Source organism: Pseudonaja textilis, chromosome 4, assembly GCF_049901715.1.
Source record: "Pseudonaja textilis isolate UNSWEBS1 chromosome 4, rPseTex1.2, whole genome shotgun sequence".
NCBI lineage: Eukaryota > Metazoa > Chordata > Lepidosauria > Squamata > Elapidae > Pseudonaja > Pseudonaja textilis.
In genome coordinates this window covers 29016515-29044027 of record NC_141993.1, presented here as the reverse complement: position 1 = coordinate 29044027, position 27513 = coordinate 29016515, and the positions used below count along the sequence as shown (strand labels likewise).

Here is a 27513-nt window from a genome sequence, read left to right as displayed (position 1 = left end):
TTTTTCATTATCAAACACTTTATTTAGATTAATGCAAATACAAATATATACATAAGAAATCAATAAACATATTTGTGGCTAATCAATACAGCTTTCAATAGGGACTAAATTTCATTGTGTATAAGACTGTTACACTAAAACATTTATGCAAACTGCCCATTTTACATTCTTACCTGAAAGCAAAATGATTTTCAACTTTGCATTACTACACTGTTGGCACCATCTTTTAATGTACCATTTATGTTCTTTTAGGGGGTGCATTGCCCTTAGTTTAAAACAGATTTCTTTTTATTAGTGCTGCTTAAGAGTGATCTAAAATTAATTACAATGATTGAGCCATAATGCAATTCAAAATAATTACAGTCCACTGCATGTAAAAGTAACAAAACTTTCTCTGCTGATTTATTGCTTTTCTTGGCTGTGCATGAGTCTCAAATGATGCCTCTGGGAGTAACACTCCAGATAATGTTAGGTCATTTTTAAGAAAGCAGATTTGTGTAGTCTATCAGGATTGAGTAATTTTCCTCCCTTCCATAGTGAGAAATTGGTTGTTATCATAGATCACGGATACTGCTCAAAGCTCTTGTGAAAGATGAATTAATTTCACTAATGCTTTAATGCAAACCTTTCATGGTAAAGGCTGTATGGTGATAACCTTACTGCAGTCTCTTCTTTCTCAATGATGATTTATGTTGTCTTTTAGTAGATGAAACTGCCTATATTCACAATCTGTCTCCTGACTAAAGGAATCTTATTAACAGGAAAACTGGAGAGTGACTTAATATTGTATAAGGTGAAGGATGCTGAACTCATTTCTTGTGGCAGAAAAGAAGCCATATTCTAAAATCTAGATAGCACATTATTGATGGTAACGGATAATCTTTCAGTATTTTGATATTTAATGCTTACTTGCAAGAAGGCTCTGTTTTCCTGAGGAAAATCACTATTAGGAAGTGTCTAGTGATAGTAATGTGTGAGGACTGTTTTGATGTGTTTGCTAGAGGTATTTTTTGAGTAAGGAAGGAATTATCTAATTTCAAGTATTAATTTAAATTGGGACTCTCTTGTTAGCTTTCATTCTATGCCTGAATCAAAAGCTTCTTTTCCTATTAGACTCCGTTGCCTGCCTTTCTGTCCCCCAAAGAGTTTTTTTGTCCTTGAAAATAAAATAGTAAATGAGTACCATATCCAGAAAGGGAAAACATAGTACAGAGATCAACAGTGAGCACCTGGAGTGGTCATATAATTTCTCATATCAAAGACTTCCATCCCCACCCTTCAAAAGCTCCAAGCCCCCCACTTTCCTTCAGAAGCTCCCAAGCAGCATACATAACTATTTCTCCTCACAACAGTTCTGTGAGAAAGGTTGGGCCTGTAATAATCCTGTAAACTTCCATGGCTGAGGGGAGATTAGAATCTAGATATTTCTGCTTCTACCGTAGACACATTTGTTCTCAAAGAAATACTTCTAAAATGTCAAAAATCTCTCAAGATTACATGAGATTTTCATTGTAAGAAAGATTTAAGAAATGTTACAATATTTTTGGTGTCAGAATGCTGAGTCTCCAGATTTAGCAATTTTGTGAAATTTCAGCCTTCTCTGAAAAATTATTGTATATATGCATCCATAACATGGTACAGTAGAATATATCTTGCTTTTAAAAAATGCCAAGGCCAGCAAAATGTTTTAAGACAGAATTAGCTGCAATGTTTTAGATCGTCTCCTATAATTTGTTAATATTTGTCCATGAACTGGCTGAATTTTATGAAAGTTATAAACCAAATATTTAGTTTAGGTTATATATTCTAAGTCTTCAGAGTGAGGTTTTTAGTTTTACATGTCAAAACTGTAATTTTTTAAAATTAATTTGAACTCATTTTGCTTTGCTATTTTTGCAGATTATTCATTATCATTTTAATAGAACCACCTTAAAAACTATATCATATTTTTTTCAGGGCAGCCAATAGAATTCAAAGCAATATGGCATAAATAGAGAAATGCCTCTCTAGAGCAAATTAAAATTTGGTCAGTTAGTATTGTTTCTGCTTCTGACTAATCATGTGTTCTGTAACTAAGTTCTGTAGGAACTGCCAAATTAAGGCTACTTCTGTCTTCTACAGTGGTCATGTAGGATGGGGTTCCTTCTGTGGACACAAATTTACCTGCTGTTGATTAGTTGCTTGCAACTTATTTTCAGTGCTGCTGAAAATACTCCATATTAATATCATTTTGAACTAATGGTTTGCTGGGATTTGACCTTCTAAAAAAAAGTTAACCTGTCTTTGAGAAAGGGGCAAAGATAATTATTGCTTCTTGATATTCTTGATATTCTTCTTCATATTTGGCTTTTTAAAAGACTAGCATTTCTACTCTAATTTAATCAGTTAGATGACATGCAGAATTAATGTTAGGTATAATCCACTTCAAAATTGAAACAGAGAATCAGTTACATCCTCATTTCCTGTTGTTGGCACTGGAGACAAGAACAGCAACATTGTATTTCATTTTTAATATTTGTAAAAATATCAAGTAAGGCAAAGGCTTCCTAGTGAAAAGAATTCAACATTAATGCTATATTAATTAAATGTTATGTAGGTATGACTCAGTTTACATCTAAATAATTTTGTGATCTATTTTGCTTTTTAAAAAAATAATAGAAGCTCTCGGTTTATTCACTCACATTAATAGCAACATTGTAAAAGATCATTAGTCAAAGATGTTTGAAAAGCATAAAGAGGCATGTACAGGCATTCATGGGGTTTTTTGCGCCATCCAGTATTATGACACATGGGACCACTCTGGACTGAGAGTGATCAAAGGGATGGAAAATTCTAAAACTGTCCCTGCTTTCAATGAATAGAACTGGAAAACACTATGTTGATACACGAAATATAGCCAACCCAGGTTCTTGGACTTCAGCTATGCTTGATAATTCATTAGAGAGCAGACCCATTCTTGGAGATGCACATTAAAATGCTGACTGACAATAAAAAAGAAAGAACTTTGTCTTGAAAACAAACATATCATATATTTAGCTGGTCCATTTTTAATGTACTTTTAGCGTAGTGCAAGTCAGAGTAGCTAAAGATTATAAAATGACCATAACTAGTAACAGCAAAAGAAAGAAGACAATTCATCCTCAAAACTTTTATCACAAATGCAGGCTGTCTTATATTGCTGCAAATGTACATTTAGAACTATACAGGTTTTTAATCATCAACAAAATATTATTTTCAAACCTTTCTAAAGAAGCATTCCCTCTGGAGAACCCAGGGCTAACAACTATGCTACCAGACATCTTGATAGTCTAGCACTATGATGGCAAACCTATGACACACGTGCCACAGGTAGCACGCAGAGCCATTTGTGCTGGCACACGAGCTGCAGGCAAACTTAGTTCACTGGGCATGCGCACGCCTCACAGCTGATTTTTGGCCTTCCGGGTTTTTTTCTGAAAAAAATGGAAAGTGACAAAACGGGGCTAGATTTCAGCCTACAAAGTTTGTAGAAACCTGAAGAAGTCTTTCTCAAGCCTTTGGGAGGCCGAAAAAGGCCTCAAACAGGCTGAAAATCAGCTGTGAGGCACAGTGTAGGTAGGGGGGTGGCGGGGGTGGGAGTGGGATGGGAGTGCGTGTGCATGTGTAGAGGGTGGGGGCGCACATTGCCTTCTGAGTGCTGGCACACGAGCATGAGCGTACAAGCACACGCACAATTTTTAGCACAGGAGCCCAAAAAGGTGAGCCATCACTGGTCTAGAAAATGGTTTACAAGGGTATGAGAATCTACCTGGAAGGAAGAAGCAGTCAGACTTCACTGTGAAAACAGAATTCAGATAGCATTGTTCTAGATATAGGCCTTAGTTATTAATTGTTTTATATATGTTTTAACATATTGTCATTTTAGTTAGGTTGAAGCCAATAAAAAATAAAACTTGCTACAATTGGCATTTTTGTTACGAGGTTATTCCAATAAATTCATAACTGCTTTTCATAAACTTGGAGATCTTTACTCTATGCCACTCAAGCATAGCTTGTAATAAGTTGATTTGTTCATGGGATGGAAAATTGCTCATTTTGATATATGGAATCTTTGCTACTTCAGCTCTATGGAAAGTGATTGGCTTGGCCAATTTCTATTTTCCAAATACCTATACTATTTTATAATTTAGGAAAAATTATAAGGAAAGACATGTTTATACTCCTACATTCTTATTCAGATAGGCTCTGAGGCAAGAAATATATCTGCCTGGGAAAAATGACTTTACTGGAAATATTTACAATTCATCAGTAGCTATTTAACCCTTTATCTCTGTAAATGAAAACTTTTGGCAAGTTAATATATTATTATGTTCCTAATGGAACATAATGTTGAATATATTCCTTTCCATTTGGATAAAGGCTAAGTTTTGTATACTTTTATTTTCCAGGCTGTGATTCTGATATATGGGGATATGGGAAAGTGGAGGGAGGTGAAACAGGGAAAAATTTGAAGACCATATCATTAGATTAACTATGTATCATCACATTCTTATCAACTTTTAGTGACCAACTTTTAGTGATAGACTTTCTCTTTGATGATCTATTTATTCTTCAGTTCTTCCAACAATGCAATCATCATTCCTGTAAGTGAATCCATTCATCTTCCTGCTGGTTGTCCTCTCCTCTTTCCTTCTTCCTGTCCCAGCATTAGAACCTTCTCCAGAGACTGCTTATAATCCTGGCATTATTGTATTATTAAGACTCATGTTTTCTATAGCGTTCTCCATGAAAATATTTAACACAATTTTTGTAAAACTTACCAGAAGATTCATTTCTTACTGTTTTCTATATTTTAATATATTGCTGCTGTGCTTTATTACTTTTTAGTGCAAGTGGTCCAGAAAAGGATTCATACGAACAAGATGGTGTATTACTGACTGGTACGTAATATGAAGGAGAATTGAGCATCAAGTTTTGCGTGAACGCCTAGTTATTAAGGAAGACATAAGGTTTGGAACAGCTGGTGCATATTCCATCTAAATACTGAACCAATCTTTAGGCATTTTTAGGCATATATAAAACCTTTGTTGCCTATCAAAAGGAACTTAACTCTTAGAATAGAGAAAATATTAGAATTAGGCCTAAAACTACACGTTTGCTTACAGACTTAGTGGCATATCTTGAAGAGAAAGTTTATTGAAAGCATCTCTGTCTCTGTGGTGCCAACCAAGAAGAAGACATTATTCTCTGTGTTCTGCACTGTTCTGTTTGCAATGAGATTAGGGGCAAATTATTGCTGGTAGGTGAATTCCCAAAGCAATCAGTTGGCTATGTGCTTAAGGTGGGGTTGGAATTTACATTTTTCTGATTTCTAGCCTGCCTTAACCATTATAATATGCCACCTCTCTTTCCATTATTCAAATTCTGAAATAATTTTTTAATTGACTTGATCTCATTTTGACTTTTTTGTATCTAACACTTTATTACTTCATGTTATCATATTTTATGTTAGACTATACTATTATGACATGGTTAATTTATTCAGGCTAGTAGTCACATGAAAAACATTAGGCCTTAAATATTGTCACATTATTTTCTAGATATAAACTAGTATTTTATTTTCTTAATTTTTAAGATATTGGAAACATTTACTTTCTGGGAAAAGTTGAAGCAAAAGTATATAGTTGGCATTTGAATTAGACCCCCAAGATACTATATTATCTTAAAGAGAAAATATGTAGACAATAATTAAGTCCCCTGCCATGTTTCTAAGTTATCTTACATTAATACCAGTTCCCTGCAACTGATATTTAGCTACATTTAAAAAATAATAACCAAGGAAAATCATTTTTGGCTTTTACTTTTTATTGAAATTTTATTAAGGATTACAATTACTGTATGCCTCATAAAATATAAACTTTAAAAAAAATAGAACAAAATAGTGCAGTAATGGGGGAAAAGAAAGAGAAAAGAAAAAATAGAATATTTTTGGAAATAATAATGGAATATAGTAAAAAAAAACTAAAGGAAATTTATAAAGAAATTCCTTCCTCCTTCATCACAAGCATAATTAATTTTAGTAACTTATCACCTTCTCTTAAAATACAACAACTGATGTCTTCTTCCCATATCCCATCCCTTGTCTATAAATAAATCTTTAAAGCTTCATCATGCAGTCCTGGCCAGCAAAATCTCTTAAGTGGTACCAGAGATAACAATACACCTATTTTAACTTTATCAAATAATCCAACTTTATATTCTTTTCTTTTTAATATGATATTTATTCCCTTTAAATAATATTCTAGATCTTGATTTCTTTTCATTTTTTCTTTGTTGCTTCTCAAAATTCTTCAAAACTTTGATAAGATTCTTTTATAAATCCAATATAAGAAAGTTGTTCAGATCATTCTCTTAGGTTGTTATTTGTATATTCCTTTTCATTATTATGATATTAGTCAGTTCCTTTTAGGTCCATTGTAGCATCTTTTTCCATATTTTATTTGTTTGTATCCCACCTTTATTATTTTTACAAGTAACTCAAGGCAGCGAATATATCCAACATACCTTCCTCCTCTTGTTTTCCCCACAACAGCTCTGTGAGGTAGGTTGGGCTGAGAAAGAATGACTGGCCCAAAGTCACCCAACTGGCTTTCATGGCTAAGGCGGGACTTGAATTCATGGTTTCCACTTCCTAGCCTCATGTCTTAACTACTAGACCAAATAGTCTCTCTTATATCATTCCTATACCCTGTCATTTTTAAATCACTAAGTCTTGTCCAATAAAACTTGTTCTTCCACCATACAATCTTTTAAACAGTTTATCTACAATGGCAGACATGTTTTAAAATAAATTTCTGGTCCATTATTCACAAATATCCTTCAAGACTTCCAGTGTTAAAAGTATTTTGCTCCATTCTGTATTAGTAAGTAAAAAATGTTCTTCTCGTATAATTGTAATATATAAATTAAGAAAATTTAAAAAAAATTAAAATTGCAGAGAGAAAAGAAAGGGACTAGGGTGAAAAAATTTAATAAAAATATATTCTTTTAATTGTAAACTTTAATAAAAATATATTCTTTTAATTGTAAACTTTAGTTCTTTCTGCTTCCCTCTAGTGTCCAATTTTTAAAGTTCGTACAAGTTTTTTATCCATCTAATTCTGTTTCTACTCCTATATATCGCTATCTCTACCATCCTGGTCATTAATTGTGGTTTCAGTCAGGGGTTGATGTGTATCAACCTATTGGTCATTGGTTTTGTTTGATCCTACTAAAATAAATTCTTCTTGTAATTTTTGCAAATTAAATATTTTACAACTTTATTCCCAATAAGTATTTCCTGAAGGTAAATTATATGCTGTTTTAGTTATTTTAGGTAATAGAATACTTTTTTTCTTGGTGTGGGGGAAATTGCCTCCATTTATATTCCAAGTTAAAAAATCTCTCCTTTTTCAAAAGAGATTTTGTCAGACAGATTTCACTGCCTGGCTATTGATCTAAGTTGCAAAGCTGCCCCCTCCTTCAGGGACATCTAGTTTGCCATGTATTTTCACTAGAAATCCTCAAAAAAAATTATTCTTTCTCAATAGATGAATAAATCCTTCTTTGATTTATGCCTAGGTGGAATTTAATATTTGATCACATTTAAGAAGTTGTAATATGAAATATATATTAAATGAACAGCTATATGATAATCCTATCAAAAGGGTATTTGGGGGCAAGAAGACAAGTAGAAGCTTAATCTTTACAGTTTAGGGAGAGAGGGAATTTAAAGTTGATCTAGATTCAAGTCTATAGAACAACAGCTCCCAACCTTTTGGGCATCAGAGACTGATTCCATGAGGAAAGGTTTTTCCATGAGCTGGAGGAGGCATGATTTTGCATGTTGCCTAAATCCCACAGATGGGGCCTCACTTGTTTGTGCAGCCCAATTTCTGGCTTGCCATGCCATGGATCAGCCCTTGCACAAACCTGATGAACTTTAAAACCAGTTTCTAAATTTTGCTTTCAAATTCACAAGTAAGAACTGAATGATGAGTACAACAGGGTCTTTTCTGTGTACTTTTTTGGGAATTATCTTCTAAGGTCCTAGGTTCTGCTTTGTGAATCCTTAAACACTGATTTGTTCTGGTTTGTATTTGGCTATTTTTACTGTGCCATGCTGTTTTATTTTATTTACTGCTTTTACAATATATGTAGTATATTGATATTTTAAAGATTGTCATTGTGCATTTCACATTTTTTACATTCTTATTTGTATTCTGAGATAATCTTTTTTTTCCTTTTGTCACAGTGCCTTTGACTTGGTAAACATTCATCTTTTCCATGATGCTTCCAATTTAGTTGCTTGGGAAACAAGCCCATCTGTTTACTCAGGAATAAGGCATAAGGCCCTTGGTTATGTACTTGACAGGTAAGTAATAGACTTTATTGGCTCCTTGTATTATATCTATGTTATATTTCCAATATGAAAAGTTATTGTAGTGGTGGTGGTTATTGAGACTTTTTTTAAAAAAAATGTCCATATCCCTGAAGAGCTCAAAGCATAAATTAACAAAAAGCATTTTAAAAAGAAAAAAAGTTTAATGTTGAAAATTATGGTCAATGTACTGATCCAGTCCTTTATAAAAATAAATTACTGGAATGTTCTGCTTTTTTTTTCTGACATTGTGAAAGCTGTGTTAGTCCATGTAATAAAAATCAGGAGTCTAATAACACTTTTTATAATTAACATGTTTTATTTAAAAGTGCAAATTTTTAAAAGGTATAAAAAGCTTGTGCCTTTTGTAAAATATGTAATTTCCAAATATGATATTAGACCAGGGGTATCAAACTCAATTTCATTGAGGGTCGCATAAGGGTTGTGGTTGACCTTGGGGGGACGTGGCTGGGGGGCAGGATGAGCGTGGCTGGGGTAGGTGTGGCCAATTCCCACTGCTGATGTGCTTGCTCTCCTTGGCCAGGTTGTTCATTGTGTGTGCGGGAGGGCAAAGTGTATGGATCAGAGGGAGGCCCACTCCCTCTCCTTGTGAGGAGACCTGGGTTTGTAACCATGGCATCCTCAGGGATAGGATGGGAAACCACCAAGAGAGATTAGGAGGAGGGGACAAAGGGATGGCAAAAGGAAGCTGGGCTGCTAGTGGCCAAGTGCTAAAGCAGGATTTCCCTCAGACTCCCACTTTCTCTTATAATCTCCTTCCTTTCTTCCTTCTTTTCTCTATACTCAGGAAGGGATGAGGGGAAGGGGAGAGATTGGCAGCACTGGGCATGTGCACAGGATATGGTGAGCGTGCAGAGCCTGGCATTTCTGAGAATCGTCTTGCCCTGCAAGCTGACTGTATTCTGAGCACTTCACTTTCATCCAGAATGCCAGGCTTTGGGCGCTGCCAATTTCTGCCTCTCCCTTCACCCCTTCCTGAGTGTGGAGGAAGGAAGGACACAGGAATTAGAATCAGGGAAGGAAGGAAGGAATTTAAAGCAGGGAAGGAAGAAAAGAATTAAATGAGGGAGGGGGGGGAAGAAAGAATCATGATAAGTTTTATCCATTCCTTATTTAAGTGAATGGTGAAAGGGAGAGTAAGCTTTTAAATTTGGATGTTACTGCAGAAACAAATAAACTTTTATTCTTTCCCGTGGATCAAATCAGCTGTGCAAAGCTACTGCTTCACTTGTAAATAGCTGGAGAATTAGAAAACTATGCAGAGCAAGTGAGAAAGCAAAGACTGAGGCTCAGTCTGGGTGGGAGGACTGATCAAAAAGCTGCTGCTTGCAATTATCTTGAACAAGAACCGGAAGAACGTTGCACGGGAAGTGTTAACAAGAATCACCCCAACAAAAGGAGGCTGACACTGGCAATGAGAAAACTCGCCTCTTTCCTATCTTAAGGGGAGGGGTGTGTGAGGAGGTGCAATTACCAAAACCTCGGCAGAATGATCAACTCCACCTCCAGCCAGCCAAGAAAAATTAAGCATTTTGCAAAGAAATGCTCTGTTCTTGGAAAAGGCAGCTGAAAGGAGGAGCGCAGACGAAGGGAGAGCGTGTTAAATAGAAGTTGGGAGTGGGCGGGGGGGGGGAGCAGGAACAAAACCTCTTAATTTTCCTATCACAAAACTGCTCTGCATGGGAAGGAATCCCAGTAGAATCAACCGGAGCGCCCACTGCATTTAAGGGTCGAAGTGCCACTGCTTTGGACTTGGGCGTCTCTCCCTGCCGTTCGATTTCTGAGCGACTTAAAACCACATTCTTCTGCTCCAAAATCTTGAGCCTATATTTCCTACCAGCTTTAACAAGAAACAGACAGCCAAACAAAGTGTCCATAAAACTCAAAAAAGGCAAGCCGAACATTTAAAAAAAAATAAAATAAAATAAAATTCAGCACTCGATTCATACCCATCCATAGCAACAGTCTGGAGCTGACCTGAACTTGGAGTTAGAAACTTTTCAACAACAAGCGAGTTTCAGCTTCTCCAGGAGCCGAGCAAACTCCTCGGTTCTTTGGAAAGAAAGTCTTTGTGCGTGGGAAGGGATGAGGAAGAAGTAAGGGGGAGAAATCATCACTTCACAGTTGAAGAATCTGAAATCTTAGAACCTGCTCTCCCGGGCACTTTCTTTTTTTAAAAAAATACCGCTTTGCATTTCATTAGCCGCTGATTCCTCTCCCCCAGTTGCGTATTCCAATTTTCTCCCCAAATGTACTGGTATACAGATACCCCCTTCCACTGAGATTTCCTTTCTCTTCCCTGATGTCAATTTTCTCCCCCAGCCCCCCCATGAATGAACTTGGGACAAAGGACATTAAAAGTTGTCAGAGGCCCAGAAGAAGCTGTAAAAGAAGAACCAGGAAAAAAACAAAATTCCCTGTTCATTTGCTTCCCCCCATGAACCGCAAATGAATGGGAGCTTCCCCATTCTCTGCATATTTCCAATCTCTGTGCCCCCCGCCCTCCTTGAGAGGCCTGCATGGCTTTCTTCCCCGACTCCCCAGAAAAATAAAATCATATTCAGGCATTCTTCCCTTTTCTTTGCCAAATTCCAGCAGCAACCAGCCTGTGCTCATTGCTAGCCATGAATCCCTAGCACCCACTGTTCAAAGATCTAGTAATTAAAAACTTACACACATGCACGCACGTGCCAGAACTTGGAAAGAACTTGGAGAAGGAGAGGAGGAGGAAGAGCAGCCATTCAGGCCAGCACATGGTCAGCCTTAGATCCAACCTACGTGGCCCCCTGGAGCCAGTGACAAATTGCCTTGTCACCTTGGCCTCACCCCTGCATGTCCTGCCAGAAAGGGAAGTACTCTGAACGCAGTCAGCCTGCGGGGTAAGATGGTCCCTGAGGATGCCAAGCCTCGCATGCACTCACCACCTCCTCTGTGCGTGCCCATGGGGAAAGGAGGGGGCAGCCCTTCGCTGGGTCTAGGGCAGCTCCGTGGATCTAAGGCTGACCGTGTTCTGGCCTGGATGGCTGCCATGATCAGAATCCGGTTGGTCAGGCCAGGCTGAGGCACCACAGGCCAGTCCTTAGCTTTTTCCAAGGGCAGCTCTGTGGGCCAGATCTAATCAGTCCGCGGGCCGGATCCAGCCCATGGGCCTTGAGTTTGACATCCCTGTACTAGACTTATGAAATCTTGCAAGTATGTTTTGAAAGTAAATGAGGGATGTGCCAGGTATAAAAGGCATGTTCTAATTACAAGTTCAGCAGCTTTCTCCAGATCGTGCCCTCCAAATGAGTTGGAATTGTAATATTCATAAACCCCAGTTTATATGGATATCCTTTTATTTTTATAGAACTCATCAGGGTTTTGATGATTGTAAAATTCAGATATGTTTACAATCAGAAAGCTCCCCAATGAACCCTTTGTTGTTGTTGTTGTTAGTCGTGAAGTCGTGTCCAATCCATCGCAACCCAATGGACAACATTCCTCCAGGCCTTCCGGTCCTCTACTATCCTCCGGAGTCCATTTAGAGTCAGTGACTCTATCCAGCCTCCTCATTCTCTGTCATCCCCTTCTTCTTTTGCCCTCAATCTTTCACAGCATTATGCTCTTCTCCAGTGAATCCTTCCTTCTTATTAGGTGGCCAAAGTATTTGAGTTTCATTAACAAACTTTAGCCAAACTCAAATAAGCTAAATAGAAGTAAACATTGTTACTGTAATACTTGGGTATCACCAGGAAATACCAAAGTTGGAAGATAAATTGAAAAATCAAAGAAATGTCTTGGAAGAAAGAATGGTGAATCAGTTCCATGTTGATACAATGAATTATATGAACTTGTCCATGCAGTTACCAGAAAAGGAATTCATCTTGTGCAAGGTTTTTTTTTTGAAATAATATAACATAATAATATTAAAACATAGTAGGCTTCAATTCTAATAGATTCAACATTTTTGTTCCATAGTTTAATAACACTACCATTCTGTCCTTGAATATTCCCATTTTATACAGTAAAAATGAATTTGGATTTTTTTACTTTCTAAAGGTATTAATGATAGGGTAAATTTGTTCATTGTACATAGTTGGACAATATTTAAGAGCTTACAAAATAATATAGGATAAAAATGTCCAATACTGTATTCTAATCCTCACTTTTTGGGTAACATAATGCTAAATACAAATTTAATATTTTATTTCTAACCAACTTTTCATACTTTCTCATGCCTACTGTTGTATATTCAGAATGAAGAACATTTGGGAAAAAGAAATGTGGATGTTAGAATATTGGACTGTCATTTGATTTGGTTACTCCTCACCTGGCAAAGGATTCTTGTATAATGTATTAATTGGTATGCTTCAACTACCCGGTTATTCGAAATTCATGAATTTTCTTTTCCCCAAACTCCCCATCTTAAAAATGGAGTATTGTAAAGTTTTTGTTTTGATTCTTGCTTTATTTTAATTATTCTAAGATAAAACTATTTTGACTTCATTCTTATTATCTGTGTGGGCCCCTGGTCTCTGTAGTATGCCAAGGTGAGCCAATGTACCGAGAAAAATATTTGGTGTCCCTTTTAGAATTCGGGCATAACTAATCTGGGTAACATGATTGTGAGTCTACTTTTCTTGTGGATATCCTTTGGTGGATAAGATTAAGCTCTACCTGGGCCAGCATTCTTTGCAGCTGATCCTAGCAACTAGCAGATAGTAGGTGGTCTAACGAAAATAATTGACCCATTATCCCACTCTATAAAATAGCATGCAGTTATGTGCATAAACTTCAAGGGGAACGAATTAATTTTTGATTTGGAATTTATTTCCATCTCTTTTGATTATGATAGTGTTCCAAGGAAACATTTGTATATTACTGTGATTTGCTGTTTGTTTTCTTTTAATGTTGTCAGGCTTTGGAATGCTTCCACAAACATCTTGGCGAAAGTAAGGAAACTGCTCAGTTGCAATAGCACTAATTGTAGGTCAAATATGTCATGGCAGTATATCATTACGATGTGACATTGCCAAAACCAGACTCGACTCTCCTGCCTTTCAGAAAAGAAAATCTTCAGTTTTAGGTGGCACTATCACAGAGGGTTTGCATTCACATAGATTGCTCATTTTGAGAAAGCAGCCAGCCGCAGATCCGGACCTCCGTAGTGAAACGGTGGGCTTCTCGGCACAAAAGGGACTTCTGTAAGAGCAGTGAATAATGGGAAACCCCTTTCATCAGGGCTGCTAACCTTTTGGCAGCCACCAGCAAACTCTATTCTGATCTGCTGATGAGGGAGGACAATACACTGAAGCTCACTTTGAATGAATGCTACCACCAACAGTGCCCCCATTCAGACGGTTTTGGGAACCATCTTGGACTATTGTCTGTCATCACTCCTTCAGACAGTAGAAAAGGGGAAAGTAAGAGCATCTATAGGAAAGAAAGTAGTTCTTTTCTTGCCTTTTAATCTCCCTTTAAGGATTCATAGATCTACATTTCCAGCTGAGCTACAGGAGTTATGCAGTATCAGATAAAGACAGAAGAAAGAAATTTCAAGCTGGGCCTTGAAATCCCCTTATCTGCATCCTCTAATGATGCAGATTTAGTGCTGTTAAAACCAGGAGCTGATAAGTCTTTTCCTCTATAGTCTTTAAACTGCTAAAGAGCATTTAAGAGCAAATGCAGTTCAAGTTTCAGGAACAAAGCTAAAAAGGAAAAGAATTTAATGAGCTAAACCTTCACTGAATGAAACTGAAACATCTTTTCACATTTGATTTGTGGGAGTAAGTAAAACAGTTCCATAAGCTGGATGCAAGTGTGAATCCCAATTAATTATGTCTGCTTATGCAAGATTGAACTGAGCATCATAGACTGTGGTTTGTCTTAATTATTTCGAAGAAAAGAAAATTGAGGGTTCTTATTTTTTGAAAATGAGTTTAAATATTTAAAATATATATATCCAAAAATAAAATATAGTCCTGGAATATTGTAGTTAAGTAAAACAGTATTGAAAAGAATAAAAATTATCACAAGAAAAATGAACCAAATCTATAGCATGCTTTGATTTTCATTAACATTGTTTGAAATTGTTTTCTTGGCTTTTCATTAGTGGCATGCAGATTTTTTAAGAGTAACCTTATGAACTTTTGTCACATTTAGAGTCATTGTAGTAACTTATAACAAGAATTGCTTTGAGGCCAGTAGTTTCCTATGAAAATCTTTGTCTTACAAAACTTGTATTTAAGTTCCTAATAAATATTTAATTGATAAATCTTGTGCCTTTTGAAATAGAACAACTATTCTCTAATTAGTTGCTTACTATGCAAGTACTGCTTACTACGCAGATCATCTTCATAGAGAGGAACAAAACACAAGAAATGTTAAATATAAGGAATTGAATAAGCAGGTCTTCAATGAAAATAGTAGGTAATAGTATTACCATACAGTAATAGTATGGACAGTAATGACAGTAATAGTATGGAAGAGGAGTAATCACACACAGCTGTGCTTGATATGCCAATTCTAAAATCAAAATTTACCCTGATATTCTCTTTAACTCCCATCCCCTCAAACCTGACATAGATCTTCTGTTGTCTCTTCAAAACATAATTTGGCCTAGTTGAACAAAAACATTTTTTTTACATTACAACTGTGAAATCTTGCCATAAAGCCCCTTTTTGTGATCCTCATTATTTTCTCACAAATATAGTCCATTGTCACATAGCTGAAGTTAATTTGATCAACATTGGGACATTTAACTTTTATGTTTAGTCAAAGGAGCTGTTTCATGCTCATTTTGAGTATTCAAAAGAAATGATTGCCAGAAAAATAATGTTACTATTAACAATTCAAAGCAATTAGTTTTCCCAGGGTGAGGCAATGTGATGCACAGCCTGCACAGAGCAATGCTTTGTCATTTTATAGATGCTCATCAGTCAACTGTCAAATCTTCTCAAAGACCCCTCTACTCTAAAGGTTTCTTTTTGGGCTTTTCCCAGAACTAGCAAGTAAATGAGCTGAAAAAAAAGCCACTTTGTTTCTAGGCAGAGGCAAACCTCGTGTGAATGATCCAGGTCACTGGAAAAAATCTGAGCACTTGGCATATTTGTAAATACTAGTTTACTGTTGTTATTTAAAAAATATATTTTTCCAATAATAGGACACTGTTGCTTTTGACAGGGATTATAAAAAATAACTATGTTTTAATTTTAAACCAACTGAATCTGCAACTATTGTGAACGTTAAAATAGATAGATAGATAGATAGATAGATAGATAGATAGATAGATAGATAGATAGATAGATATTGCTGTATCAACTCTTTTCTTTATGGAAAAAAGGAGTGATCTTATACTAAAATTGTATGTGAGTATGGTTACATTTACATCTGTGCTGTGTGGGGAGATTGATTATCCCAGACTCCCTCTAATTCCTGACATCCCTTGTGTGGAAAATACTGTCTTCTGCAGCTTTTCCCAAACTAGGTACAAATTTGTATACACGTAAATTGCAAATGCATGTAATACTGACATGTCAAATGTTTACAATGTTTCTTAAAATATAGAAACTAGAAAATATAAAAATAATTCCTTTGAGTTATTTTTGACTCCTAGCAATGTTTTCCTGCAGTGTTCAGAGTTAGTTTGCCATTGCCTACTTCCTAAGGCTGAGATGGAAGGACCAGCAGTGATGGTATTCAAAAATTTTTACTACCAGTTCTGTGGGTGTGGCTTTGTGGGCACGGCATGGCTTGGTGAGTGTGGCGTGGCTTGGACGTGGCAGGGGAAGGATACTGTAAAATCCACATTCCCTCCCCACCCCACTAACCTGCTTTCTACTCCTGTGCAGGGCACCAAAAGAAGACCCAGCTGATCAGCAATGAATAGATGGGGGTGGGGCCAGTCAGAGGTGGTATTTACCGGTCCTCCGAACTACTCAAAATTTCTGCTACCGGTTCTCCAGAACCTGTCAGAGCTGGCTAAATACCACCTCTGATGACCAGTCCAAGGTCATTTGCTTCACTTTCCACCTAACTGAATTATGTCTTTAAATTAGAAAACCATTTTGCATAGTTTATAAAATTAAAGATTATTTGAGTTTTTTTTTTTAGTTTACTATGAACTGGAGATTCAGCATTGATTTTACCACATTGCACATTATTATAATTATGATTAATAAAAAACTATACAATCCAAATATTGCATATCTGGCCTGTCCAGTTACTGAATATAATTGCTTGTCTGTTCTTTTTTAAATCTAATGCTTCTTACATGCCTATGAACTGTAGATTTTGATCTGAAGCCAGGGTGCTGTACTATAAGAATTCTATTACTAGGAAACAATTCACATTTATAACAGCTTTGCCCATTACAATAGTAGTCGTGCTTTATTGTAGCAGAATTGACAAGTACTTATATCACTATGTGTACCTAACATTGCATTAGTTTAAATGTCAATGTCAGATAAGATCATGGTTTTGTCAATAGAGGGGAAAACCATTCTAACTAAACAGAGCCATTTTTCCAGCTCTAAAAATTGATTTTCATAGCTCTTGTAATCCTTTCCTTAAATTAAATATATATTATTGATGTGGTCTTTCTTGCCATGTTAATATCTGCTGACGTGATAATTGATTTAAAAAATATTGCTATTTTGGTGTTGTTCATGGGACTCGATAATGAAATTAAAAGTGAACTCACATATTAGTTAAATGATCCTGGCAAATGCCCTAAGTAATAAGATGATTACCTAAGACTCTTGACAACACCTTTTATCTTGTTGTTTGCTGCCTGACATTTTGAAATGTTTTTATATTATTAATAGGTTTGGCTATTATATCGAAAAGCAAAAAGGTTCAAAAATATGATAAAGTTCAGCTTTTTAATGTCAGCATTACAACATGCTGGTGAAAACACTTACTTTAGATCTTTTTTTGTTACTCTACACTGACACTATTTCATTTTTTCCCAAAGGCTCCCATTTCCTGGATTTATTGGCATAGTATATAATTTACAGATTATAATTTTCTTGTCTGTTGAATATATTTAATTTTCCTTGTATTATGTGTGTAATTTGATTTTAATTGATTTTATGATTGCCCACAACCCAGAACCATTTGTTTCGATGGTGGCTGTATAAATTTGGGGGGTGGGGGAATAAAGCAAAAAAAAAATGTTTAAAAACTGTCCCAAGATAAGTTATGGAGTGCATAGTGTGCTAAGCAACAAGACAAATTCATTTGTTGGTAAATGAATAGTCTAACATTACTGTTTTATAAATTTGACCACATTAATGCTTTTATATAGATAGTCTTCACTTAGCAACTGACTTGATTAGTGATTGAAATTATGATGGTGCCAAAAAATATAGCCTTATGACTAATGCCCACATTTATGACCACTGCAGCAACCCTTGGTTACATGATTACTATTTCAGACAATACACATTGTCATGACTTACTCTTAAAAAAGAAAGCACAGGATTTCCCTCTTAGTGATTGTTTCATTTAACAACATAGTTGCCAGTCCCAATTATGGTCACTTAATGAAGACTGCTTGTAATATCAGCAGCTTTTATTTTAACTATTAATTTAGGAGCTAATGCTAATTCATTCTCCTCTGTTGTTAACCCCTGTACTGATAAGTGAAGGAAGATTTTATATTAATATTTATGTGTCTATGATTATGGAGTTTCCCCCCCAGTTTTTAGTAACCAATATCCAAAGTGGTGTTTGAGTTCACACAAGAGACCAACTCTAGTCCACTGGAGTCAAATAAAATAAAATTCATATTTTGTAATACAACTTTAAAAAATCAGCATGAGTGTGCTGAGATTTCAGTGCTTTTTTTCTGATTTGAGTGGTTAGACTACATACCATACTGATTTTACAGATTCCTTTTGCTTCAGAGCAGTCTGACATAAAATATGAAAACTTCCTTTGCCTTTGAGCAAGCAAAGAAAAGCTTGGGCTAGAAGGAACAAGTGTCATAGTAGTTCCATCATAGCAGTACAGCTTTGTAGTACCTAAAACTTTAAAAAATGGTGGAACTTCTCAAGCAATTCATATAACCATTGAAAAGTCTAATCTAATATTCTATTACTCCTTTAATTATTTGTCAGCTGTCCTTTATAGCCAATATGCTTCAATGAACAACTGTGTGTAAATGAAATAAAAGATGTGAAATCTTCTATAGAGTCACCTTTCTATGACCTTGTTTCAAAACTTCTCTGGGCCCCTTTCTTGGCCAGAGGACATTCAACATTGTACACAAATGAAAATACCTCTACTGTTTGTTTAGTAAAATTACTTCTAAATAGCCTTATATAGATATATGATATGATATGGCAGTTCTTGCATGCAACAACATTGTTTTTAGGATATTCGTATTTATAGAGTTTATTTGATGTTTAGAGTATCTTTTTTAAAAAATTTATTTATATGTTGCATTTCTAGACCATCTTCCTCAAAGAGGGATTCTTTTGAGCAGACCAAGTCCTTCCACACAAAAATGAACACCTTATCATTGCAGTCAGTTTATGCTGATGCTTGGTTGCAACAGTATTTAGCCTTTTAAGGTTATTTTTATTGTTTTCTTTTTAAAAAATAAAATATATTCTATATCGTCAAACCATACTGCACTGACAACCATACAGACCTCAAGTTTGTTTTATATCAACTACCTTAATAAACTTAGTAAGCTGCTTTACTAAATTCTGCATACGTAGTTAAAAAGCAAAAAAGTGATCTTCAAAATACTTAAAATATGCATTTAACTCTGTTTTGAAGAGATTTTTCAAAATCTGTCCAAGCCACTGCTGAACATAGCACTCTGTCTTAACACTGTTCAAACTTTACATTTCATTTTGCTCTTATTAATTTGTCCTGTGCTCTTAGTAATTTCTTTCATTGTGGGGTCAAATGGTCTCCTTTCATTAGCATTCAAGGCACATACACGCTTGTGTTGATAAATACACAAAAATAAATAAGATTATGGCTAACATTAATTTTTGAAAGCACCCAAAAACTTTTTATATATAAAAATATTTTGTCATCTAAATTACTTCTTCCCTAGAAATATTAAAATGTTCTTCCTTGTTTCCTTTATTCATCTTGTTGGACCATGGTTGAGATTTTGTTTTCTTGTTCAGAAAAGAGAGAGGGAGGGAGAGAAAGTGCGTGAAGCACCATCCTTTCAGTGGTGTCAAACCAGGATGAATCGGCCAAGGGAAGCATGTTTATAGACTGTGTAAAGAACTTTGTCTTTGTGTGGGAATGTTGGTGACACTGTTACTGTTTGCCTGAATGAACTGTGATGACGTGGCTAATAAGGTATCCCGCTGAGCACCACAGCGGGCCTTTCTCAGACCTCCCACTTAATTCTATTCAGCTCCAGCTCAGTGTAGCTAATTTTTCCCATTCCTTCAATTCTTTTGGCCCCCTTACAAACAGAAAAGTCAACTTTTCACACCGAAGGCAAGATAAGTGCTTTAGGAAATAATCTTGTAAACAGAATGTTACCTTCTGACCTGCAGCTGATACCTTGACTTGGGACAAAAAGCACTGGCCTATTGCATTAGACATGGCTATTAAAGGAATAATGCAGCTGATCCTTCTTACAAAGTGCCCTGAGAAATGGTTTAGCTAGATCATGTTCCTCTTGTCACATTGAATCATGTTCACCAGCTCCCAACATGCACACAAACCCAGGCTCACAAAATCACTGATATGTAACTGTTTTTTCTTCTTCACTACATCCTCATCTCTGGGCCATCTTATTAGAAATAAATATGAGAATAAATAGTAAAATTCAGTTATATAGCTCTTGTCATATTCATCATCTTGAATATGTTTTAATTTTTCACTTTAAATAGGAAGAAATACCCCCAAAGTGCCTTCATAGTTCAGTGAATTGATAGTTCAGAGCTGAGATGCTAAATACATTGCCTAGAAAAAAATATTATTTGGATATAGTGTATTTATTTCAAAATAGACATAATTTACTGTAACATGTTTGCCCAAATATATTACTGAGCATTTGTAAACATATATACATGATATTTTTCCTATTAAATAAGCAAACCTTTTCATATACTTTCATGGATTTTAAAGAAGGCTGTCATCAAACCTAATATTTAATTTAACGGAAATTTTTCTGTTAAAATCAACCTTGAACAATTGATAAATGTTGGAAACAATAGCCTATACAGGTAGTCCTTCTTTGATTTTCAACCATAATTGAGCATGAAATTATGATTGTCAGTTACTTGTTGCTGTCATAAATCGAGCCATCACATGACCAGACTGATTTTATGGCCCTTTTTCCAGCTATTGATAGGTTTTCATGGGGGGGGGGTGCCAGAAACTGGAAGTAAATGTTGGAAACAAGGAGGAAAATCATGATCATGTAACTACAGAACATTGCAAATCCCATAATATCATTAGACAAGATGGGTGGCAGACAAGTCAAATAAACAAACAGATAAGACAGTCAAACAAACAAACAAATAAATCAATAAATGGTGAGATGGTTGCCAAGAGCCCAAAATGTGATTATGTGACCATGAGAGCATGCAGCCATTGTAACTTTGAAGTAGATTTTGGGGAGGCTGTAGTTTCTTTAAATGGTCTCTTAACATGCCTAATCTTTCTATTTTTTTTTTATTGTGATTTACAGAGCAAGTACTGATGCTATTTATACATTACCCAAGACAAAAAAATGAATTATATTTATGCTTTTTTCCAAACACACATTTCTGTTCATAAATATCTTTAATGCAAAAGTACACATGAACCATTGTGAGGGCAGCTTGAAAAAGTTGCAGAAACTGTGGGCCCCTAAGCAGGACTTCCCCTCCCCATGCAACACTTAGCCCTCCCTGAGTTCCTGCTTGCCCTCAGTCTTATCTGCCTGCCCCATGCCCACTGCAACCCAGGCCAAGGAAAGGCTCCACTCTCAGTGTTTCATATGCAACATCTTAGCTACAAGGCTAGTTGGGAGGCCATAAATTGGAGTCATTGCCTAAACTAGGGGCTTGGAAGCTGTTGCTACCATTCCAGAGGATTACTGCATGCCAAGAGATGCAGAAACCTTTAAAATCTTTCACAAAAGATTTTAACAAATTTTGGGGGAAAACCTACAGAACAATCTGTAAGGCTCTTCTGAGGAGTATTCAAATCATCTGATGGATAAACTTGGAGTTGAACTCAGGAAATGCAGATTCTACGAGGTTAATTGAGGCACATTATGTTTTGGTGTAGAAATGATACCTCTAGTCCTGAAGAAGTGGACAGAGCTCTTGGAATTGTACATTAGATCTGTATCTTTCATGGTAGGTTTAGGCTGCCTGAGGAGGTAGTGTGTGATTGAGTCTAGGCAGTGGTTAATTTATCCACAATAGAGAGGGTAGTCTGTTTTTACTTAAAGATACAACGATATATACTCATGTTCAAGAAACCATTCCTGGACTCAACAATACTGGATAATTTTCATCCAGTTTTCAACTTCCTCTTTTGATGAAAGTTTATGGAGAATATATTAAGTTGCAGTTTTATAGGGCCCACTTTGCCTCATTCCAGGCTTTTGGTCTGGGTTTCCTATTGAAATGTCATTGATCAAACTTGCTCACTAAAATCATCTGTTAGAATAGGATGAGACCTCATGGTATGCTGATGATATTCAGTTGTGCACCTCTATCTCTAACCAACCAAGTGACACCTTTAAGATTCTTTATCAGTGTCTGAGTGCTGTGAGCATTTGGTTTATACTTAACTCTAGAAAGACTCAGTGGCATAGATTTTAGGGATGGCCTTTATTGGAGACTTTCAATGTTCAGTTATGATTGGGATGGCACTCCCCAAGGCAGAACTGGATGCACATTTTGAGGATTATCCTAATTGTTGGCTTCTTCTTGAGGGAGAGATACCACTTGTGGGCAGGAGGCCTTGTACACCAGTTGCACCCATTCCTGGAGCAAGCATCCTGCTTACTATCATTCATACCTTAATCACTTCCTGTTTGTCTTACTGGATTATTAGCAGCTTATTTGTTTCCTATTACCTCTTGTCCATCCCAACAGATCTGACAGAACTGGCATGCTTCTGATACTTTCTATTAAATAATGCAATCTGATGGGATTGGAGGAAACTCGCCTTATCCATCACTGACCAGTGGAATATCTATCCATTGAAACCCAGGCAGTCCCCAGTCCTTTTGAAAAGCAACAAAGACCTGGCTGTTCACACAAGAATTGGGCCAGGGGATTGATAGAAATAAACTGAGCAATGTTTTAAGAAATGTTTTCTTGATGGGTGTTTTGGAGGCTAGTTTTGTTCATGATTTTTAAACTGGCTGTATTTCCCCCATCTCTCCCCAAGTTGTTTTGAACTGGATAGCTATATAGAAAAAAACAGACAAGTCCTAGTTGCCAAAAGTGCGGAAAATGTTTTGTGATTGAAACACCTCAAAAGGCCCGCTTTTAAATCACAACATTTCTTTGAGGTCTGAACAGCGTGTTTTCGGGGTCAGAGTAATTAAGGGTAACCTCTACTACTGCTTGTATTAACCCAATATTATAGATTACCTGGGTTTGCTGTATAAGTGTGAATCCAAAATGTCAAAGAAAATTGATGGTTGCTTTTTTTCTCAAAATGTGTGTTTTTCTTGAGTTCTTGGAAGGAAACTTCAGTTTCCTTGAGGTCTCATCTTGATTGTTTTCAGTCAGATTTAATTTGGTATGTCTGAGCTGGGTATTTAGTTTTCTGAGAATGATTATTGGAGTAGTTGGATGCTTTAAGGAATCAAAATTAGAAATCCTCTTTCATAAATTAAAAAGCAACTATACAGAAGATGAACTTGCTAAAACCACTACTTGCAATGGACAGTAAGAATAACCTTGAAGAACAGGAGAAAGAGCTGTGGCCAAGACAAAAGAAATCTGAGTCTAGGGACAGAAATATAATTTGAGAAAGCAACTCAAATAGGACCTTCCTTAATTCTCATCATGATAAAAGGTGGGAGGGAGAAGCATGCAGTATTAAAATTTGTGAGCTTCTGTTTCTGTACTATAACCTTACAATAAAAGTAATATTAGCATTCATAACATTTATTCTAGCTCTACCTGGAAGGGATGACATGGCCTCCCCTATACAGTTGAATTAAAGTAGGTAGAGAACTTCAGAAGTTCAGTGTTTGCCTTTTAAACTTTTTTTTTCCTGATAGCAGTTTATAAATATGAATCATTAGAAATGAATTATTCTGTTCAGGAGGACAATATAAGTCTCATTGCTCAATACTGCCAAAAAGTGGTGTGTATCTTCAAGAAATAAATGGAAGATAAATATTTGCAGTACTAATGTTGTGTAGGGCAAACATCTAGAACTGAGATTAATCATTCAGTTTCTATGTTTGATTCAGCCAAACAAGAAAATTTGTAGAAATAGACTCTTTGACATTATCAGGAAGGAAGTGATAGTCCAAAGATAAACATAAGATTGGTAAAACTGTAGCCTGTCAATGTAAAATCAGTTTCTAGAACACACACAAAAAGCAATTGTTTGAGATAATACCATTTTTGCCTTGTATGTATCAATCTTCTGACAAACAGAAATATTACTTGCTACTTAAATTTTATCAGGACATGTGATTATATACTGGTAGAAGATGTAGTGAATATGGCAGTACTATACAATATTGTTTTTCTGTCCCAAACAACTTTATAAATGGCTTTGTATTATTGTCTGTTGTGCATAAATTTTAGGCAGGAATATCTAGTTATTGGTACTAATGTCTTTTATAATACCAAGAGATAGCAAGTAATTGAATCTAAATCCCATATTTGTGTGATGGATTGATGGATTACATATAATTAGCTTAGATTAAATTTCATGTGTATTGATAGATAGCACCTCTATGATAAGCACAAATCATCTTTTATGAGTGTGAGTGAATGTGCTTGTATATGCTGAAGGCTATGAGGTCTATACTCATACTACTGCTAAAATAATTTAATCTGATCATATATTTGGCAGCACTGTAAAACTGAGTTGTAAGTCTTGCAGATTCATTACAATACATTTGATAATATGTTACAAGCATCAGACAATAACTGAAATAGCAGTAGATCCTCCCACTGAGAAACATAAAATTAATTCTGGTGACATAACTTGGCTACATTCTTTCTTATTCTATTGAAATTTATCACTCCTCTGAGTGAGTAATCACAATTTTTATAGGAAATGTGATTCATGGCATGTTCAAAAGAAAATATAGTGCACAATTACATGCAACTTACAAAACTTTTATTTGAGAAGGGAGAGATCTTGCAAATATCTGAAAAGCTATAGAGATTTATAGTTAAATTTAAAGTACAGGTCTTCTTCTCCGTTTATTCTAATCCATTCATATTTTTTGAGATCATTCAAGGCTTCTGATTCCCCATCTTCCTCCAGAAAACTGTTTGATCCAAATTCTTTGATGATGTGCATTTAATTTAAATGTTTACATTAAATTAAACATTTAATGTTTGTGTTTGTTTGTCTTTTCAGAATTATAGATCAGCGGTTTGAACGAGTTTCATATTTTATCTTTGGTGATTTCAATTTTCGACTGGATTCAAAGTCAGTGGTAGAGGTAGGACATTCTTCTTTGTTTACTTCTACATTCCATTCAAAATTCTTCAATTAAAAAAAAAACAATTAGTAAGCAATTTAAATTAATACTAAATTTGCCAAAAAAGTAAATTTTATAAAACTTGAAAATAGCTATCAAACCATAATATATTGAATATACAGTAAGCCCACTATTCCAATACAAGGAGTCAAAGGTTACACCAATAGGGGATTTATGCTTGAATGGTTGAGAAATGTTCCTTCTCTGATGCCGTAGACAGAAATGAACAATCTATGGAGTATTTCTGAACTTGGTTGCTTGCTAGCAAACAATATATTGCTTTTGTTATTATATTTATCTGGTAGCTGTTGATTTGGTTCATTTCAGTCCTTAGGAATACAAGCTAAATTCTCCAACATTTCAGATTTCATTCACATATCCCGTGAATGAAACACTGAAAACCATTGTAGGTCAAAGGCCTACAAAGATGCTACAAAGATCTGTGCCATTTTGGAAGGATTCAAATGTTTGCCAAAAAATAGTTGCTGGGAACAGCATCCATCCATCCATCCATTCATTCATTTTAACATTTCTAAAATTGTGGACCGAAGTTTGAAAAATGCTGAGTGATAATTAAAGCAATACATCTCTTGTTTTTTCACAAAATTTTCATGATGAAGAATTACTATATTGTAAAATAATATGAGAATCATTTTCTTGCAGGAGTAGGAAAAATATTCTCTTTAATATAGTGGTGCTTAAGAAGTGAACTTTTTGAATATTCAATACTTCTACAAAAATATAACTTAAAATGTGATCACTTCTGCACACAAGTTCTAAAACTAGGCAGGGAGAACCTTATTATACAAATGAGTCAGAGATATTTCAAAAAATCAGAAGGGTTCACAAACTTTTAAAATCATTTTATATCTGTCAACCCAGTAGCTAACTATTAAATTATTGTAGCAATAAGCCATCAAAGTTTACTTGGAGTTGTAAGCTTCTTGGTAAATTGCTAATTTATCCTAACCCTATTAACAGATTAAAAATAATCCCATAACTTCGTTTTGTTTTCTTGCATACTTAATCAGTGGCTGGATCCACTAATCCATCATCAATTTGTACCTACTCTGTCATTGTTCGTATAAAGTTCATTGAAGTTTTAGCTCTTGATTAGCTAATTAAAAAGGCAAGTCTGTTCCAGTTGTGTTTGTTGTAGTGGGCTATAGCAAGTTGTTGTTGTTTTGTACTTATTCCATTTGCACTGCTGTTGTACAGTCTGAAAGTTTAAACATGTTTTGAATAACAAAAGTAATTGGTAGATTGATGTTCAATTCCTGTTTAATTTTTTAAAGACAGATATCACAGATCTCTTAGAGGCTGCTGAACCTGAAAGTTACAGTTCCTTTTGTTTTCAATATCCTTTTAAAAGCCCTGTAGTTTCTAATTAATAAATATAGAAGTTTTCCTATGCAAAAATGTCTGGAACTTTTGCAAGAAGAGTCTAGTTTATTAAAACATTTTGTAATATAGTAGCATTAATATTAAGGCAGTCCATCCTTATATAATGGAAACTGTCTAGGTAGTTTTGCACAATAAATAACAGGTTACCTGTAAATTTAAGGAATGTAAAGATAAGTGCTGTAATTTGGGGAAAGGAATGGATTACATATAGCCCAGGTTCTCCAACATAGTACCTACCAGCTAGTGATTTTGAAAGTTAGAAGTCATCAAACTTTTTTAAAATATAGAAATAAGTAACTATTTATTAGTAAAACTTTTGTTTCTGTAACCTTTAACTGGGCGAAATCATGCATTATAGGGTAACAGTTTTTGAACCTAGATCCCTACAATGGGCTAATTTACAGAAAGTGTCCATAATCTGTGACCCATAACTCTCATGGAACTGAAAATTTGGCAAATTTTACAAAACATTTTATGACATAAAATGATCATGAAACAGTTTATGTGGTGGAATATGTGGCAGAAGGGCAGGGTCTTTCCCAAGGATCAAAGAGACAGCTTAGCATGGAATCTTCGGTATTCAGGAAGAAAGCCAGAGGCTTTCACAGGATATCTAATAGTTATGCAGATTTTTTTCTGGCAGAATTCCTTCTATAGTGGACAACAATAAAGGAACTACTTTGAAGTAACTCCTCATGTTGCTCTGGGTCCGTTGTACCCAGCAGTTTATGACATAATACAAAATGTCATAAAACATGTTGATGTTTGACTGTGCTATATGTGTAATATATTTTCAAGGCAGATATATCTATGAATGTATCCCAAGTTTCCAATGAAGACAGTACATTAGAAGTTCTGACATTGTTGAAGGCAGTGAGGAATCTGTTTAAAAAACTCTCTGAAAGCATGACCAAACAATTCACAGCATTGCCTACAATTTTACAAATGTGAGGGGAAATTAAGTAGGAAACTTCATTTTCTGGTTGCATTTAAGAGATGTTCTAGGAAACATGTACACCATGTGGTAGCCATTGGATGTTTT

General features: G+C 35.5%; 1 protein-coding gene across 8 annotated transcripts in view; it reads left to right on the top strand.

Moving 5' to 3' along the window:
* Nucleotides 1–27513, top strand: part of INPP5A (inositol polyphosphate-5-phosphatase A) — a 245016-nt gene that overhangs the window by 137143 nt on the left and 80360 nt on the right. For all 8 annotated transcript variants that reach the window (XM_087932488.1, XM_087932482.1, XM_087932484.1 and 5 more), the window contains 3 exons: nt 4867–4919; nt 8273–8392; nt 24944–25028. In XM_087932488.1, the coding sequence (XP_087788614.1) occupies nt 4867–4919; nt 8273–8392; nt 24944–25028 (258 nt within the window). The remainder of the gene's footprint in view (nt 1–4866; nt 4920–8272; nt 8393–24943; nt 25029–27513) is intronic.